The sequence below is a fragment of the Vanacampus margaritifer genome, chromosome 3, assembly GCF_051991255.1.
Source record: "Vanacampus margaritifer isolate UIUO_Vmar chromosome 3, RoL_Vmar_1.0, whole genome shotgun sequence".
In the NCBI taxonomy this organism is placed as follows: domain Eukaryota; kingdom Metazoa; phylum Chordata; class Actinopteri; order Syngnathiformes; family Syngnathidae; genus Vanacampus; species Vanacampus margaritifer.
This window is the reverse complement of record NC_135434.1, coordinates 18,529,404-18,545,853: the sequence shown is the minus strand read 5'-3', so window position 1 is coordinate 18,545,853 and position 16,450 is coordinate 18,529,404. Positions and strand designations below refer to the sequence as shown.

At 37.8% G+C, this 16,450-nt stretch overlaps 1 protein-coding gene across 8 annotated transcripts in view; it reads right to left on the bottom strand.

Moving 5' to 3' along the window:
- The window catches only part of pbx3b (pre-B-cell leukemia homeobox 3b), a 78,199-nt gene extending 64,007 nt beyond the window's left edge, over nt 1–14,192 (bottom strand). For 3 of the 8 annotated variants that reach the window (XM_077562047.1, XM_077562052.1, XM_077562050.1), the window contains exons 1-2: nt 12,825–14,192; nt 12,264–12,343 (exon numbers count right to left, since the gene is read on the bottom strand). In XM_077562047.1, the coding sequence (XP_077418173.1) occupies nt 12,264–12,343; nt 12,825–13,072 (328 nt within the window). In that variant the 5' untranslated portion in view covers nt 13,073–14,192. The remainder of the gene's footprint in view (nt 1–12,263; nt 12,344–12,824) is intronic. The other 5 variants (XM_077562048.1, XM_077562051.1, XM_077562055.1 and 2 more) reach the window with 2 other exon arrangements.
- Nucleotides 14,193–16,450: the final 2,258 nt, after the last annotated feature.

Below are 16,450 nucleotides of genomic sequence, written 5' to 3'. Positions count from 1 at the left end.
TAAATAAGCTCTAACAGTAAGGGCAGTATTACCCAGACCAAGTCTAAGAAAGTATTTTTTAGAAAAGTAACAGAAGCAATGTTGGCAAAATGAGAATTACAGATGTGGGTTTAATTGAAAGTGTGCCAAAGCCGTCACAGTAATATTACATTGACAAAACATTTAAACCTAAAAGTTCACAGAATTAATTGAGAAAAATTACTGATTATGTTTTCACTCTAGGATTTTTTAAACCTTTTTTTTGTTCTACATTTTAACACTCATTCATATACCTGGTTTTAATCAGCACCTGTGCTGAGGAATCATAACTTTAGTCTGACATAATAGTTAAGCAAAATTAAAAAATAATATTATTTGAAAGTATAACTAAATGTTGAAAGTAGTTTTTCGGTATAGACTCCTGCTTGGCTTTTTACATGTAATTAATATATCCAATAAAAATGTACTCATTTTTGTTAAAGATTTTTGTTACTTAAAAAAAAGATCCCTGAAGGGTGATAGTTAAATTGTTAGTCATAGAGTTAAAGAGAGATTTTTTTTTTTAAATCTGAAACTTTTTTTATAATTATGCAAAACCTGGGTCAAAATGAACCAGGATTATTATAGCTGAAAAGAGAAGAAAAAAAGAATGAAGAAAATAATCACAAGAGTGCAAATGAAGTATTGGCTTTGTTAGTTAAGCAGGATTACACACATAAAAAAAATATTAAAAAATAAATAATTCTGATAATTAAGAAAAACTACACGTGACCCCGGGTCAAATTGACCCGCGGTGATGTTACTAATCCAGATAAACAAATGTCCCACACGGGTTGAAATTAAGCACTATATTGTCTTTGTTATTAGTAAGTGTGTGTTAACACACAAAAAAAGTTTCTTGACACTTTTGGATAATTAAATACGTCTCTGGGTCATTTTGACCCGGAAACATTATTGCTGTTTCTGAGAAATGCACATAATACACTGGTTAAAACAAACATAAACAAGACAGTAAAACTGAAATTTAGCACATGTGCTATGCATGTGCTGGGAATAGTCAACATTTAATATAATGGACATTTTGGAAATAAAAGCAGTTGATATTTTGTGAGTAACTAAGTCTAAACTTGTCTTCTGTCACTGCCTTATTTTAATTCCAGCCAAAAGACACCCATTCAACAAATTTTGCACAGCATTAAAAAAGCCACTTTTTGCTCATACAAACATTAAAATTAATGCTGGATGAAGTTTTCGGGGGGATGTAGTTTGCTTAAGTTACATAGAAAAAAAGAGTACCTGTATGTGTGTTTATACTGTCATATTTAGGGTTGGGTTACGATTTTCAATTTAGTTAAAGATTTCAAAAATGACCAATTTGACTTTCATGTGGACCGACGACATTCTCAGAAGAACCAATGCTGCAAATAGTAGAAACTAGAAGCTGGTGCATTACTAAAAACATACATATTTAGGCCTACATTAAGATTTTTGAACCCAACGCTATTTATATTAATCCCATATGTTTTATTGAACATGACCTGATCAAAACAATCAATAATAATTTAAATCAATTCGAACCACAGGCAGGCTGTGTAAATGTAGTGGCAAAAACACTCTGCAAATTTATGACACTCACATTTTTGAGATTGCAAATATAAATTAGAAACACTCTTGATTTTTTTTTATGCAGCTCTAATCCTGATCAAAGCCCCAAAGTTGCCAACAAGTTGGAACTACTCTTGCTTTCTTTCTTCTTTTTATATACGTATAATAATAAAAAAGTCTACGGAGGGGGTGGTGTGGGCAAAAAAAAAGAAAAAGAAAAGAAAAAGCAAAGCAAGAATATACGTGCGAGGGCCCGGGGGCAGTGCAAAGCCCTTCTATCGCTTCCCTCATCAAGCACGGATTCTAATCAGGGCTTGGGAGATATAAGACGCTCAGTCATTAAATAAATTAACTCTGCCACTCCATGCTCTCCTTCAGCACCCGGGAGACGCTCGCCGTGCTCTGCATACTTACACAAGCTTCACACACTTCACCTTCACACTGCAGCCTAGCAGGCCTGCCAACACGCACGCACACACACAATTTAACAACTAATGCTGAATATTTAGAGGCGAGGCAACCACACCTCCCTGTCCCTCAACAACTGCTTATGTTTGCATGGAAAGCTTTTACTTAATTGCATTAAGGGCACAAAAACCAACCTAAGGACGAGGGTCGCAAATGCGAGACGACAAGAATGCTCGGGACCGACGCCGCGGTTCCTTGATCAAGTAAATGCACCCACAATGAGGACAGGAGCTGACTGTCCGCGCGCACGGCTGACACAGGCGGTCAAAGCTGACAAGCGTCTTCGCCGAGTACCTGCGCTACAAATGGATCAATACAACGGGAGACTCATTGACTGTTTAACTCATATCCTTGCGCCCGCATCATCTTCCGGATGTAAAAAGTGCACGCTTAATGCGCATCAATCATTTTGACAGAAGGAGCGCTTATTTCAAGAAGCCAGCGTGAGGCGCAAGTCAGCAGAACGGCGCTTGACAAAACTTGCCATTTGAATTTCAAACTGCATTTTGTCGAGATAAACGTCCTGAGAAAGTCCTTACGTTGCAATTTATATCATTTTAATTCACCATTACTTAGTGAGGGACTACCTGGGAGGGAAGGCAGCCACATTATGGGAGAGAAAGTAAGAAATGAACAGAAAGGTCTGGGGATTCTCTCTTGGAGACACAATTAAATATTCATGTGGCTCCACCTAGGACACAACAGATACAGATCATTATCATGGCAACAGCGCACCACCATTTTGTTCACACGTTCGGCGCTGGCTCAATATGTGTGTTTGTGGGGGTGTGTACAATTTCAATGGAATGACTCCATTTTTAACTCATATACTGCCATTGACGGCTATAGACGTCAACAATTCGTTTGAACTATTGCTATTAGTTTCACATTTTTCTCACTTTTGTTAACAAGAGTATGAAAACCTAGGGAAATTTTGAACAGATATAAAAGTTGTGATTAATCGTGAGTTAACTATTGAAGTCATGCGATTAATTACAATTAAAAACATTTAATCGTCTGATGCCCAGAATTTTTTTTAAATAGTTTTTTAAATTTTTTATTTATTTAGCGCCATCAGGTGATTAAAATGTTTAATTGTAATTAATCACATGAATTCACTAGTCAATTCTAGAGTTATCAAGAATTTTGTATCTGTTCTAAATGTACAATAAAAAAATTCTAGGTTTTCATACTATTGTTAACAAAAGTGGGACAAAAATGTGATAATAATAGAAATAGTTCAAATGAATTTTTGACATCTATAGCCGTCAATGGCAGTAAATGAGTTAATAAGGATGTTCATTCCACTTTTTTAGACCGATGCAAGTACAGGTAACGATACCACCATTATTTTTTATACGTACATTTTCCCCAAAAACAACAGATACTCTTATAGAAAGACCAATTCAAATACCAAACTCTTGAGTATTTGTAGTAGTAGATACCAAGCGCCGATACCACTAGTACTTTTGATACAAAAACAATTAAGTTAATGGCAATTATCTTTTCTTCTAATTTTCAAATTTCTAGTTCCTGATCGTAAAACAGTCATAAGAGGGTGGCCCACATATATCGATACTTTGAAATAAGGCCAGGTATCGGCCCAATACCAATATACAAGGATATAAGGAGGTTTGATACCACTTTTTTGTACATGTACTCAACGTTTGATTGATCAACAATACTCGTACCAAATACCGATACCACTACTACTTTTGATACATAAATGTCCCCCTCCCAAAAAACAATAACAGATCATTTTAAAGAAAATTCTATACACCCCAACATATTATTTTCCTTAAAATTTCAACATGTTAACTGTTTTGCTCCCAAAAGCGTATAAATATGTTCTATTTTGAATATTACCGTGCTCCTAAAGATGTATTTTTACGTTTTTTCATGTTTATTTTTATGCTAGAGCATACAGAAGGCTTTGATGCAGCCTCTGAACTGAAGAGAATGGTTGAAGCATGGTAGTTATTACAAAAACGGCCAGCAGGTGGCAGCAGAGTATAAGAGATCAACGAGGGCCATGTTGCAAACAAGCTGATTTAAAACAGAAACAGATATAAATACTATTTTCTTCCTGATGAAAAGAAGAGACTCTAATCTTTCTTTTGCTAGGTTTCATGTTTTTATAGCAATAGAACACAATATTCTGTGGGCCTTGCAACATCAGTCAAAATCCAGTAAAAAGACAGCCGGGTTGCTTCAGTGAAAATGGCTGGGAGTGAATGAGTTAATAGCAAATTTCTATTCTTCCAATTTCTACTTTATAGTTCCTGATCATCGCCGCCATCATGAGTACCAATATATGGTATCGGTACTCGCCCATCGCTAAAAAACAAACAATGGATTTTTCACAAACCGGGCTTGTCTAAATGATGATCACAAAATGATAGCACAGGTAAAAATGCAGATTTTCATTTTGTTTTGTTGACAAGGAAAGCAGGCGCTGTTGGACATTTTGCTTAATTTCTCACTGAATAATGCATGAAGCCTAATGACAAAACGCAGACATATGCATGATGTGGCTATCTATGAAGGCTTACGATTTGGTGTGGATCCAAATTAGGATTGTTTGGTCTTGGCAAACGCCTGCGCTGTACTGAGTGCCAATTCAGCCATATTATCACTTTAAATCATCTTGCGTTATGTTAGGAAAAACATTTAAAATGCTCTGGGTTGTAATTACAAGAATAACCAAGTTTACGTTTAGCCCATTTCTGCACTCTTGATGACCTCCACTTTGGAACGAGAGGAGACCCTGTATCTGTGTCTTTTGTTTTGTTTTTCAAAGCCTATCAAAGAGGAGCAAAGAGAGGAACAGCATTCCCCCGCTCGCTGTCATTAATCATCGCTTTCTGGGAGCAAGCGCATATTAATTTCTGTCATCCCAAACATCATTTGGTATTGTTAAGCCGCGGCTTAGCGCTCGTTCGCCAGCAGACGCCGGCCGCCGAAGACAGGGCCTGTGTGGCTGCGTTTCAGAGCAAGAAGCCTTTATCCCCGGGGCTCTGACACCAATTAAGCCATTTCACCCACAGACGAAAACAGGGCCCGCTGTTTCAGTGTAACATGAGCCAGCACCTACCCTGCTGGCCCCTTGCCATCTTTCCATTACTCCACACACAAAAATGCTCTTCAAGGACTTAGAATAATAATAATAATAATAATAAAAAATGGTATGCTCAGCCAATGGTCATACAGTGACAGCTGGCTAAATTACAAAGGCAGGAGAGTCTGTGTTTATGCGCTGATCAGCGGCTGGGGTCATTGCAGTCTCCCACTACAATAGTTAATTAAAAGTATTATACATGCATATTTGATTTCAGAGACAACATCAAAACAATTTAATCGTAGTGTGCCTCAACTCATATAGAAAAACGCGCCGTGTGCACTTCATTTTCCCCACAGTTGCCTCCTGCAAGGCAGCAGTGAGGAGCTTAACTCAAGGCTAACGCAGAATAATGCAAGCTTTGTTATGAATTAAATATTAGAACTCTTAACACAGCAGCCAATAAGAATTATTTGCCTTATTAAAGCGGCAGAAGACGCTGATTAAAATTTCATCACATTGCCGTCTTTTTTTTCCTATTTCTGCCTTCAATACATCATTGGTGGAGCATTGCTTGCAAATGAGAGAAATAACAGCATATATTTTCCTTTTTTTTATTTTGTAGAAACTGTAAGAAAACAGAGGTGATGTATTTTCATCTGAAAATGTGTGATACAAACTGATTTTCAATTAGAGTCTTTTTTGTTCAACAATGTGAACAAAGCAACACGGGAGCACGTTCAAGTAAATACACACCTACAAAGCAAGTTGGGAGAGCGACAGCGAAGGACAGCCGACCTCTTTCCAACATGCCTGCACTCACAAATGACGGGTCATTTAGTTGTCCACATGTAATGTGTACAGAGTAAATGAACATCATGGTGTCTATTGTCCCAGGAGGAAACACTAGAGCTAATGAAATAGGGACCTATAAATAGCAGAGTCATTACTGAGAGAGGACTTGCTTTGCACCAGTCTCACTCTTCTACACTATACTAATAACTGGCTCTCTGGTTTTACATATGGTGCATAGTGGCTCGCCTATTGAGGGACATGCGAGGAAAAACTGATGGAGGAGAGTGAAGTTAAAAAGAAATGAAGGGAAAAAGCATGTTATAGCTAGTGGAACATTAGCAAGCTATATCAGTTAGTAGTCAGGTCAAATTGGCTCATTATGGCCAAATAAACATCTACAGATACTATATTTACACCTATTTATTTATATATCTAAACATCTATATATTATCTATACAATAACCTTGTATCCTAATATAAATGTATATGAAATTTGTTGATGCGTTCATTCTATGGATTTGTCATTCAAAAGCAAATGTTAATTTTTACAAGCAATGGTTAGTTGAGTAATGAAAGTTGTGCAAGGAATTGACCTGTATGTCACTATTAAACACACAATTGAGTGCCATAGTTTGTTTAAAAACTGTCGAAAATAATAATACAATAAAAACAGTGCAAGGTAAATCAAACATAAATGTGTTAAATTTGACACACATTCAACTACTGGTGATAACACAAACACACATATGACAAGGACTAATGTCCTTATAAACTTTATTTATTAAATGCATTGCGCCATGCATTCTGGGAACTGAAACGTCTTTTTTTTTCTTTTTTCTTTTTTATAGTATACGGTATACAGTTAACACCCACCAGTCCACAAATAATAAAAATGTACATATAATTGACACCCATTGAAATGCATTGGGTAAAATATACAGTATATATATATATATATATTGTGTGTGTTAATTATGTATTTTTTAAATCAATTGACCGATTAATCGTTTTTTTTTCTTCTGGGAACTGATAAGTATTTTTTTAAACACTATATACAGTTGAAAAAACACCAGTCCATTGAAATGCATTAAGAGGGGAAAATGTAATTTATATATTAATCGGTCGATTAGGTATTGTTTATTTATTTTTTTAATTTAATTTTATTTTTTTTTACCATAAATTGGAATTGGCTTAAAAAAATACCTATCAGTTTGTTTTATATTTATTTATTTGTTCATTTATTTATTATTATTTTCTTTTTTTTATTTTATTTTTTATTTTTTATTTTTTATTTTTTATTTTTTATTTTTTATTTTTTATTTTTTATTTTTTATTTTTTATTTTTTATTTTTTATTTTTTTAATTTTTTTTTATTTTTTATTTTTTATTTTTTTATTTTTTTTTTATTTTACCATAAATCTGCATTTGCTTGAAAAAAAACCCTATCAGTTTGTTTCCCCTTTTCATTGAAACAAACAGTATGTTTTTTTGTTTTTTTTACAAAAGAAGTATACTTGTAAGCCCAAATGTACTTTTTTTTGCAATCGAGGGTCATTTATTATGAACTATGAACAATGCAATTGTGACTTTGAAGTATTATTTGGTACATTTGATATCAAGTCAGCAGCAGTCTTTTTCTACTAGGGTCAACTTTTGATCACCTCTTTTGTTCTCTTTTTTGTTTACATTTTTTTTTTTTTACTTTGGTGCTCAAGAGCGCAAGGAGTGAAAATGTGCAGCCTGCACACGCTGTAAACTCATTTCAATCAATCCTTCCCTTTTGCATCCCAAGCAGCCTCTGCTGGCTGCCAGCGCCTGAAGATAACTATTTCACCACCTCTGTCATGCCTAATTAACAGCTCAGACGTACAATTCAGAAATTTTGCAATTAACCTACTAAAATATTGTTGGAGGATGCTAATTGTTATGCCAGTTGCCATAAAGGCTCATTTGCATAACGTATGTGCAAAAAAACAATTATGAGCTGTTGATCGCACAGGAGCCGGCGAGAAACGCTTCCAGCGACAGAGGAGGAGGAGAAGGAGAGGGAGAGACGTATGCAAGACGGGTGCAGATGGAGAGACACCACTGGATCATGGTGCAAAAAGCCTGATAGTAGCATGCAAAGACATCTACAGCCGGCGTTTAGCTTTCCAAATGAAAGCGATAAATATTCTTTGTTTTGTTTGGTGCTGTTTTTGCTCCCCTCTGTCTTTGTCATCTCTTCCCTGATTGGGAATGGGAGTGTGTTTGGGAGCTGCTGTGTAGATAATAGCTATATTTTGCCGCGTCCCCATCGTGCTTTCGCAGAGGAAGCGGCCATTGAAGGCAGTGAGGAACCCAGCTGTGCGCGAGCCATCGGCCACAAGACTATCTAGTCAGTGCAGCCGCATCACTGGGGCTCCCTGAGACAAAAAGCAGCCAAAGTCAATTGTCTTTGCTGCTGAATAGCTCGCTGTTTTCTCCTGTGAGCGCACTGGGGCTTTTTCAACACCAGTAAAATTACAAAAGGAAAATGAACTCAATTTAAAAGCACATTTTATTGTGCATTTTGCTGTGTGGATTTAAACAGAAAAAGAAGTATATATTATAGTATCTAAGGTAAAGTTTATGCCAAACATGCCCTAAAATACATTTGTCAATCATTTTAATATTTCTTTTCTGTTTTGTTTTTTATTTTAGAACATATTGTTATCCACAATTTTTAAGATAAGCAGAGTTATATTAATTAACCACATAGGCAACAACATTATTATTTTTTGACACAAATTTAAAATTATACTTGTTCCTGGACACAACAGTTTTAGTGGTTGAATATTAATATTGATTCATTTCTGACTTCCAAGTCATTAAACTCAAATGTGTTTAACGTCAATAGTTCACTGAAAATGAAAGTATCCGCATTAAAGCACTATACACTATGCTGATCTGGGAGCAAATACAAGTATTATCAATGGTATAATAAATGCTTCAAGCACTGTTTATTTAATAGATCTGTCAAAATGAATGCATGAATCGACATCTAATTGACTATTAAATATATCGACAACTATTTTTTTTTCTGGTTATTTAAAGCCATTCTTTAACTTATAAATACTCCAATTCAGCCTCTCAATAGTCATAATTCTCTGCTTTCTGTCTTCCTTTATGAAAATAGACTAGCACGTTTAATCAAAAATAAGACCTTTGCAAACACTTGCTTTCAAACCAGTGACGGAATCACTTTCAAAAAGGTTGGTGAGTACAACTTCAATCCCTCTCGTGTAATATTGCTTAACTCCTGTCTTTATTTAAATCGCTAAATAACACTACATAAACAACAATAGCTTAATAAGCGGTATTTGGGGAAAAATTGGTTTCCTAAAATGTTATCTGATTAATCGATGGAATGATCAAATCTAAAAATATTTGCTAGTGACAGCCCTAATATATATTCAAATAATAACCAAGCATGTATTGATCATGACTATAAAGCAATTGAAAGGAGCTGCCTCATTAGGTAACATTGAAATGAACATTCCCAATAGATTTCAGAAATGCTTAGCGTCTAACTCTATTTGCTGCAGGTAATGCTTTTAGTCTGCCTTGCTTGTGGTTAATTACCGCCTCATCTTGGCCTGTATTTAGTTAACACCGTCTCCCCTGCTCAGCATCACATGGAACACGAAAGACCCCGATAAGCATCTTGAGCTTTTTAAACATACCGCTGGATTCACTTTTTACACCCTGTTTTGGAGCCTGACGAGTCAAAGGTCAGCACAACAACAAGTCAATACGTAGCCAAAGCAACGCCATGCAGCTGCGAGAGCCGTGGCGGGGACGAAGCCTCTCAGTGGCGCTCCGTGATTTAGCTTGTAATAGTTGTGTGTAATCTCTCGCTATTGATTAAACCTCACTTCAGAGAGGCGTCCTGCAACAGAACCTCTCTCTTCCTGCTCAGAAATACCAGGTCATCTTTCACCTTTGTTATTCTTGCCTCTCCCGCTGCTGCTGCCGCTTGCTGCTGCGAGCCACTCTCACAAGCATGAAAGCAAGACAGGGGAGTCGCCGGCCGGCAGGTTCGGATGAACCCGCCGCGGGAATAACTGCAAAACTCATCTGAATCAATGTATACAGCTGGCGGCCAAAGGGACGACGTGAATTTTCAGTTTTTTCCAAAATAATTAAGAATCAATTATTTCAGTTTATGTTAAAGAAAATAAAAGCCTGGATGGGGAGGATGGGGGCGGGGGTGAAATTCCTGCTAAAAAGACTAAATTTAGTGACAGGCAAATGACTTCATGCTGCCACTTAATCTCATTTCTTGCATAATGCTTGATTAGCATATCAAAGTGAATTAATACTTCCAGGCCATTAGCAATGCAGAAATATGCTGGCGCTCTGCAAAAACCAAAGTTCTCAAAAGTCCTGAAAGCGTCTCGCTTTTGCTTGACAACGTCGTAGTCAGCCCTCCTCTTAACATTGTTTACATCGCCGCGTATTCAACAACTTTCCAACAAATACATGGACAAACAATTTTCTAAATGATTCCACACACTTTTGTTTTCAGTATTAGAGATGATATCCATAGCAACCATAGGACCCTGTCCCCCTCCCCGTGTGCCATTTGAGGAGACATGAAAAGGGCCAAGGAATCCCTCTGAGCGATGCTACATGGGCCGGTGAAAGGTGCACTGTGTGCTGCAATAACAAGGCGGTCAACAAGGCTACCACGCCAGCTGAGCTCTGTCACACACTCCAAACCGCAGTCCGCCTCTGGAGCACGCTGACTGCATACACGCACACACATCTTCACCTTTTCTTATCTTCCTTTTTTTTGGTGCCTATTGTTATAGTTGTGGCTGCTTAAAACTGTGCCACATATTTGAAAGCAGAAAATTTCAGACTAAGCTCGTCATCTGATTTTGCTTGTTTACCAAGTGATTATTAAAAATATCAAACCATACACATAATCCTAAAAAGTCGACAATTCACTGAAAAGCTTGTCACAAAATGAAAATTCACATCCTCATTTTTTTCTCCTTGCATTGTCTTAACAGGCGACAATAAGCCAAGCGCCTCGGTTCGAATGCGGACCCTCTGTCTGCCTCCGTGACCGGCACCTGAGTAGGGGGGGGGGGGGGGGAGTTCATAAACTTTTATGATCTCCCCCGAGCCAATTTCCTCATAAACCGCACAAAGGTCACAAATCTGGCAAGTTATCGGGGGTGCTAAAATTATTCCAAAGCCACGACATTGTTTTCTTGCGATTCCATTTTGTTTACATATTGTTTTGCTATTACATACATATTTTATATTTATTACAATGTATTTTGGTTTGTTTCACTATGTGCATTCTGGAAATTTTCAGCAAGTGTGTTTGTTCAAAAATTTACTATGCAAGTAGAGAATGTGCTTTACTAATATACAGTCCAGTATAGCAAGTTAAAACATGTATTTTCCATGATTACACTGTGAATAATTAGTGACAATATCAACATATCTCCTGAGCCATTTTCCTCAAGAACCACACAAAGCTCATAAATATGGCAAGTTATCGGAGGTTCTAAAATTACTCCAAATACACAACATTGTTTTCTTGCGATTCCAATTTTTTTCGCATAGTTTTGCTATTACATACATATTACATATTTATTACAAAGTATTTTGTTTATTTTTACAGTGTGCTTTCTGGAATAATTTTTAGCAAGTGTGTTTGTGCACAAATATTAATATGCAAGTAGAGAAGGTGCTTTACTAATGTACAGTGTGGCAGCTTTGAACTTTTGTGTTGCGTAATTACACTGTGAATAATCAGTGATAATATCAATATCAGTGACAAATGTTTCAGTTACACACATATTAAACGTCTGGCTAAAATGCAGACATGATGTTCATAAAAAGCAAGTGGAATTTACATAGAATAATTAACATGTAGCCTATAGTGAATTTGTATCATATTTTTCCAAAATTAATTAAAATTGATGTTTGCATGAAGTTACAAATTTACAAAGCACGTGGTTGCCATTATGTGCATACAATACAGTACATAATAGAGAACATACAGTCAGCTGTGTAGGGCATGTGTGTGGGACTTATGAACCTTAAACGGTGTGTGTGTGTGTGTTTTCTTTACGAGCAGCCGAGGTTTGGATAAATAAAGCAGGTATGAGGATGTTTACAAAATAATACATGTGGGCTATATAGCTCCATTTGCTGCCATATTTAAATGGGTGATTGATTACACTGGACAAAGGTCCCGTGTAACCTGGATGGCAGACTGTCATTGGTGCACTGAGAGGAAAATGTGTCTGATTGCTCTGCAGCTCAACTATGAAATATTTCACAATTTGCTTCAATAGACTTGGAAAAAGCTTACCTGTCTTTTCTTTGATTTCGCAGAGAACGCTGAAGAGTGCTGGTTTCATTCTGTGACAGTTCAGTCCATGTTTCCTGTTTCAGTATAAGACAAGAGAAAATATTGATATAAGTTCACTGATAAGTCACATACATCATACACACTAATGATAATTATTTAAAAAAAAAAAAAGGTCAATATTTGTCCAATTAACAAAACAAAACATGGCAATAAACTCGATAGCCAATTTGACTGTTGCGTTCAATGAACCTTCTGAGATATTTCCAGTTATTTTACTACTGTTTGGCAACTGTTTGCACATAAACTTTTTGAACAACCCAAGTCATGTTTGCGCTGATAGACAATCATTTCAATTAAAAACTGTTGTCTCCACAGTAACAACCCTCTCATGTGCTTAAGCTTTATGAGGCGCTAAATGCACCTGATCATTGTCACTGTCATTAAACGCACCCCAGCCTGCTCTTATGCCTGGTAGGGGGGCATGTTTTAGTCATAATAATGCGTGTTGTCTGGGAGGGAGGGGGGCTACAAGTTAGAAAATCATCACAAAAAACAACCAACTTTGCTTGCGCCTCGTCCAGACTTTGATCGGTTATGGTCATGATTTGATGAAGAATGTCGCCGATGTCTTGTTTGCGTCCGTCCCCGTCCGTGCCATCGTGTCCATGTGGAGGAGGGAGAGCCATGCCCCCTTGTACCGAGTGGCCGGCCAGACTGACGCCGCCGATCGACTGCATGATCCGGGCTTGATCGTCCATCGGAGCCGCTAAAGAGTCCGTGCACTGCGCCACGCAAATTGAAAAACTCATATACGAAATGGGCTAGAACATGTGCCGGAGACAATAAGGGTGCAAGGCAGCGTGGCCCAAAACACACGCACACAAAAAACTAAAACAAAACAAAAATAATAAAAAATAATTCTCAGCGATGTGGTGGCGTAAATGTGTCCAAGTTGCCTCTTTACGCGCGGTCCAAAGTGCCAAAACGGGAGACGGCGTTTGAAGAATACTGCCTTAAAATGCGTATTTACTGCAAAACTTCTAGTGTCAAAATTGTCGAAGGTTGTCCATCTTATCCACCGCGAATCTTCACGCCAATGTATCTTCTCTCTGTCTGTGGGATTTGACGGCTTTGGACACAATTGCTCCGTTGGTGATCTCTCATTTATTGACGCTCTTCGTGGGATTTCCGCTGCATCTCCTCGCAAAAATGTCCACAAGCCGGATCCTCATCGGGAGGCAAAAATATCCAACGCTGCAAATAATTCTTTGTAAAATTAAAAACCTTGAAATGAAGTCCACGTATTAAAAAATATGGTGGCGTCCGATTTTTTTTTTTGTAATAAAAAAAAACACACACAAAAAGTTGTGAGATTAGAAAAAACAAGCAACAAGGTTAGGAAATTAATAATGAGGCAGCGCTGTTATAAAGCGATGCGCCAAAAATAAAATAAAAAAATCCCTTGCCTTGCTAAAATTTATGAGGTGCAGCCTGTGTGCCTGTGTGTGTTTTATGTTGTTTGATAGTGAGCGATTGACAGTGTGCCAATGCCACTCACTCAGTGCAGACGTGTCAGAGCAGGCAACACGAGGGGGGAGAGGAAAAAAAATACACACACAAAATAGAAAATGAAATGCACGCCCCGCCCAACAGAGGAGGGGTCTACGCTCCTGTCACTTCTCACCCGAGCAGCGAAAAAGCCCAAAATGTTACGAGCGAGTAGTTAGGCAGCTGATTATAGTGATGAAAGCACAGTCTTTGCGGGAAGGCGTCCTCGTGCAGCTACGTGCATATTCCCGCGCAGTAATCAAGATTTACTCCTGCAAGCAAGGCAGGCAAATACATAACGAGACTTTTATGCAGTTTGATGTAGAGCAGCGCGCTCTCCTGCTAAGGCTTTGGCTCACGCTCCGCGCGAGAGGCAGACATGTTTATATGATTGCAAAATGAAGCCGGTTCCACCAATCCACGTCTAGAAGGAGCAAGAGTGACGAGGCGCGCGTCCTATTGCTTGGCAAATGCATGATGGCCAAAGCCCACCCACTCAATCCCTCCATCTTCACACTGCCCCTGCACAAGGGGGGGAAAAAGAATGGCAACTTGTGATTGGTCGTTGCTAAGAGCGACATCCATTGCACAAAGCAGGCGGCGCTGCTCTGTGCTCCTCCGCAGTTGCTATGGCAGCAGACACGTTGTTGGGCTGCAGGATGCAAGGCAGCAAGTATACTGTACTGTACGTTCATTCAGGGGGCTTTTTGCAGTTAAACATTTAGAGGAAGAATGCAAGTTGATTGGGGGAGTGCAGATAGAAGAGTTGACATTGTTTCACCATAACCATAACATTTACTTGGCATACAAAAATAATAAAAAACATCTAATGAACAAACAAACAACAGCAAAGAAAACTTTGATAGAATATACAGCCGATGTAAGTATTTTACATGTAACATGTAAATATATTTTATTATGTTGCATTCAGGTCACTAATAGCATATAGTACACATGCCAAACTTTGGTGGAGGCAGCGGGTTCAGTTCCCTCTCAATCATGATGTGAGTAGGAATGGTTGTCTCGCTCTCTATATGTGCCCTGAAATTGCCTGGCAACCATGAGTCTATGTTGTAGTCTGCCTTTTGTCTGAAGTCAGCTGGGCTAGGATCCAGAACCCCGACCCTGTACAGGACACGGGAAAAGAAACTGGATGGGTGGGTGTTGCATTCATATAGACAACAAACTGCACAATATAACTAGACAAAGAGCAATTTCTGCAGAAATTGCATGGGAATGCTGAAAAGCTGAATGCTAAGCTTTGAATGCTTATGCTTATGTAAATCCAAAGATAAATTACTGAAATGTGGTCCAAGAAGGGTTTGGACCCAAGTATTCCGTAGTGGAAGGCAATTGCTCTAACCAATGAGCTAACATGACTTTTCTGAAAACACGGCAAACGGCTTATTTATTTTGAAAAGTGTCATCTGATGCTGAAAGATAAATTGCATTTAATCATTTCAGTGACATTATATCACCATGGATATATTTGCATTGTACAGTCAGCGGTGGGATTTGAACCCAAGAACTCCTGGTTACCGGTCAATGCACTTTACCAACTGCTCCACAGAGCCATATGAGACAGCTGGTGATGATGATAAGTTGTATGTATGGAAGTGGGGGTGGAAAGTGGGGCTTAGTGAAATTTCAATGTCTGTCCCATTGAAATGAATGGGGAAAAGTTGATATTTAAGGTTAAATTGTAAAAATAATGTAAGTAATGTGGAATGAGATGATATATTCCCAGGAAGGCGTGAATTTTTGAAGCAAGTTGAAATTAGAACGGTGTACATCGGAAGTATTAAGTTTATATTATATATTTATTTTTAATTTTGGCAGTTTTGGTACTCCGTACTCTAAAAGTGCCTTTAACAAATATGTTATTTTTTTTTAGTTTGGACTGACTAGACTACTAAATTCAATTACTGCACACATAAAATACAGTAGGACTGCAGAAAGTAGAATTATATATTATGTTTAGCATTATTTTCTATCCATTGGAATCATAAAAAGACAAAAACACTTTGGATTGGACTGCAAAATCTATGTATAAAATGACCAGTTAGTCTGATATATGGTGCATGTATAAGTCTGATAAGACAAGTCCCAGAATTCATTTAAATTGCTGGTACGTTTGCAAATCTAGTGAAATTGATTTTTGTCAGGGTTTGTTCAAGTTTGCTAAATGTTTAATGAATGTTCGCTAGACATTCGCCTGGAGTTTTAATGTTTTTTGTTTTGTTGTTTTTTATTACAAGGAAATTCAAAATTTCAAAGAAAAAACAAAACTAGACAACTGTTTAGCAAATATTTAGCGCATGTTTTCGAACTCTGACGGGAGCATGCATTAGCTACTTTCGCCAACACGCAAAGATTTGCCCATCAGTCAGATTTTGGCCAATTGGCCCTTCACGGCCGAAGCCAGAGGGCAACCATCTTATACTGCCACTGTTATAACCAACCTATGTTCAGTTTTTGCTGAAAACACTGTCATCAGGTATTTACTTAAATGTACAAAGTCCATCCATTTTCTTAACCACTCATTCCTCAACAGGGTCGTGGGGGTGCAGAAGCCTATCCCAGCTGACATCGGGCAGTAGGCGGGGCACACCCTGAACTGGCTCGAAGTATTTTACGGA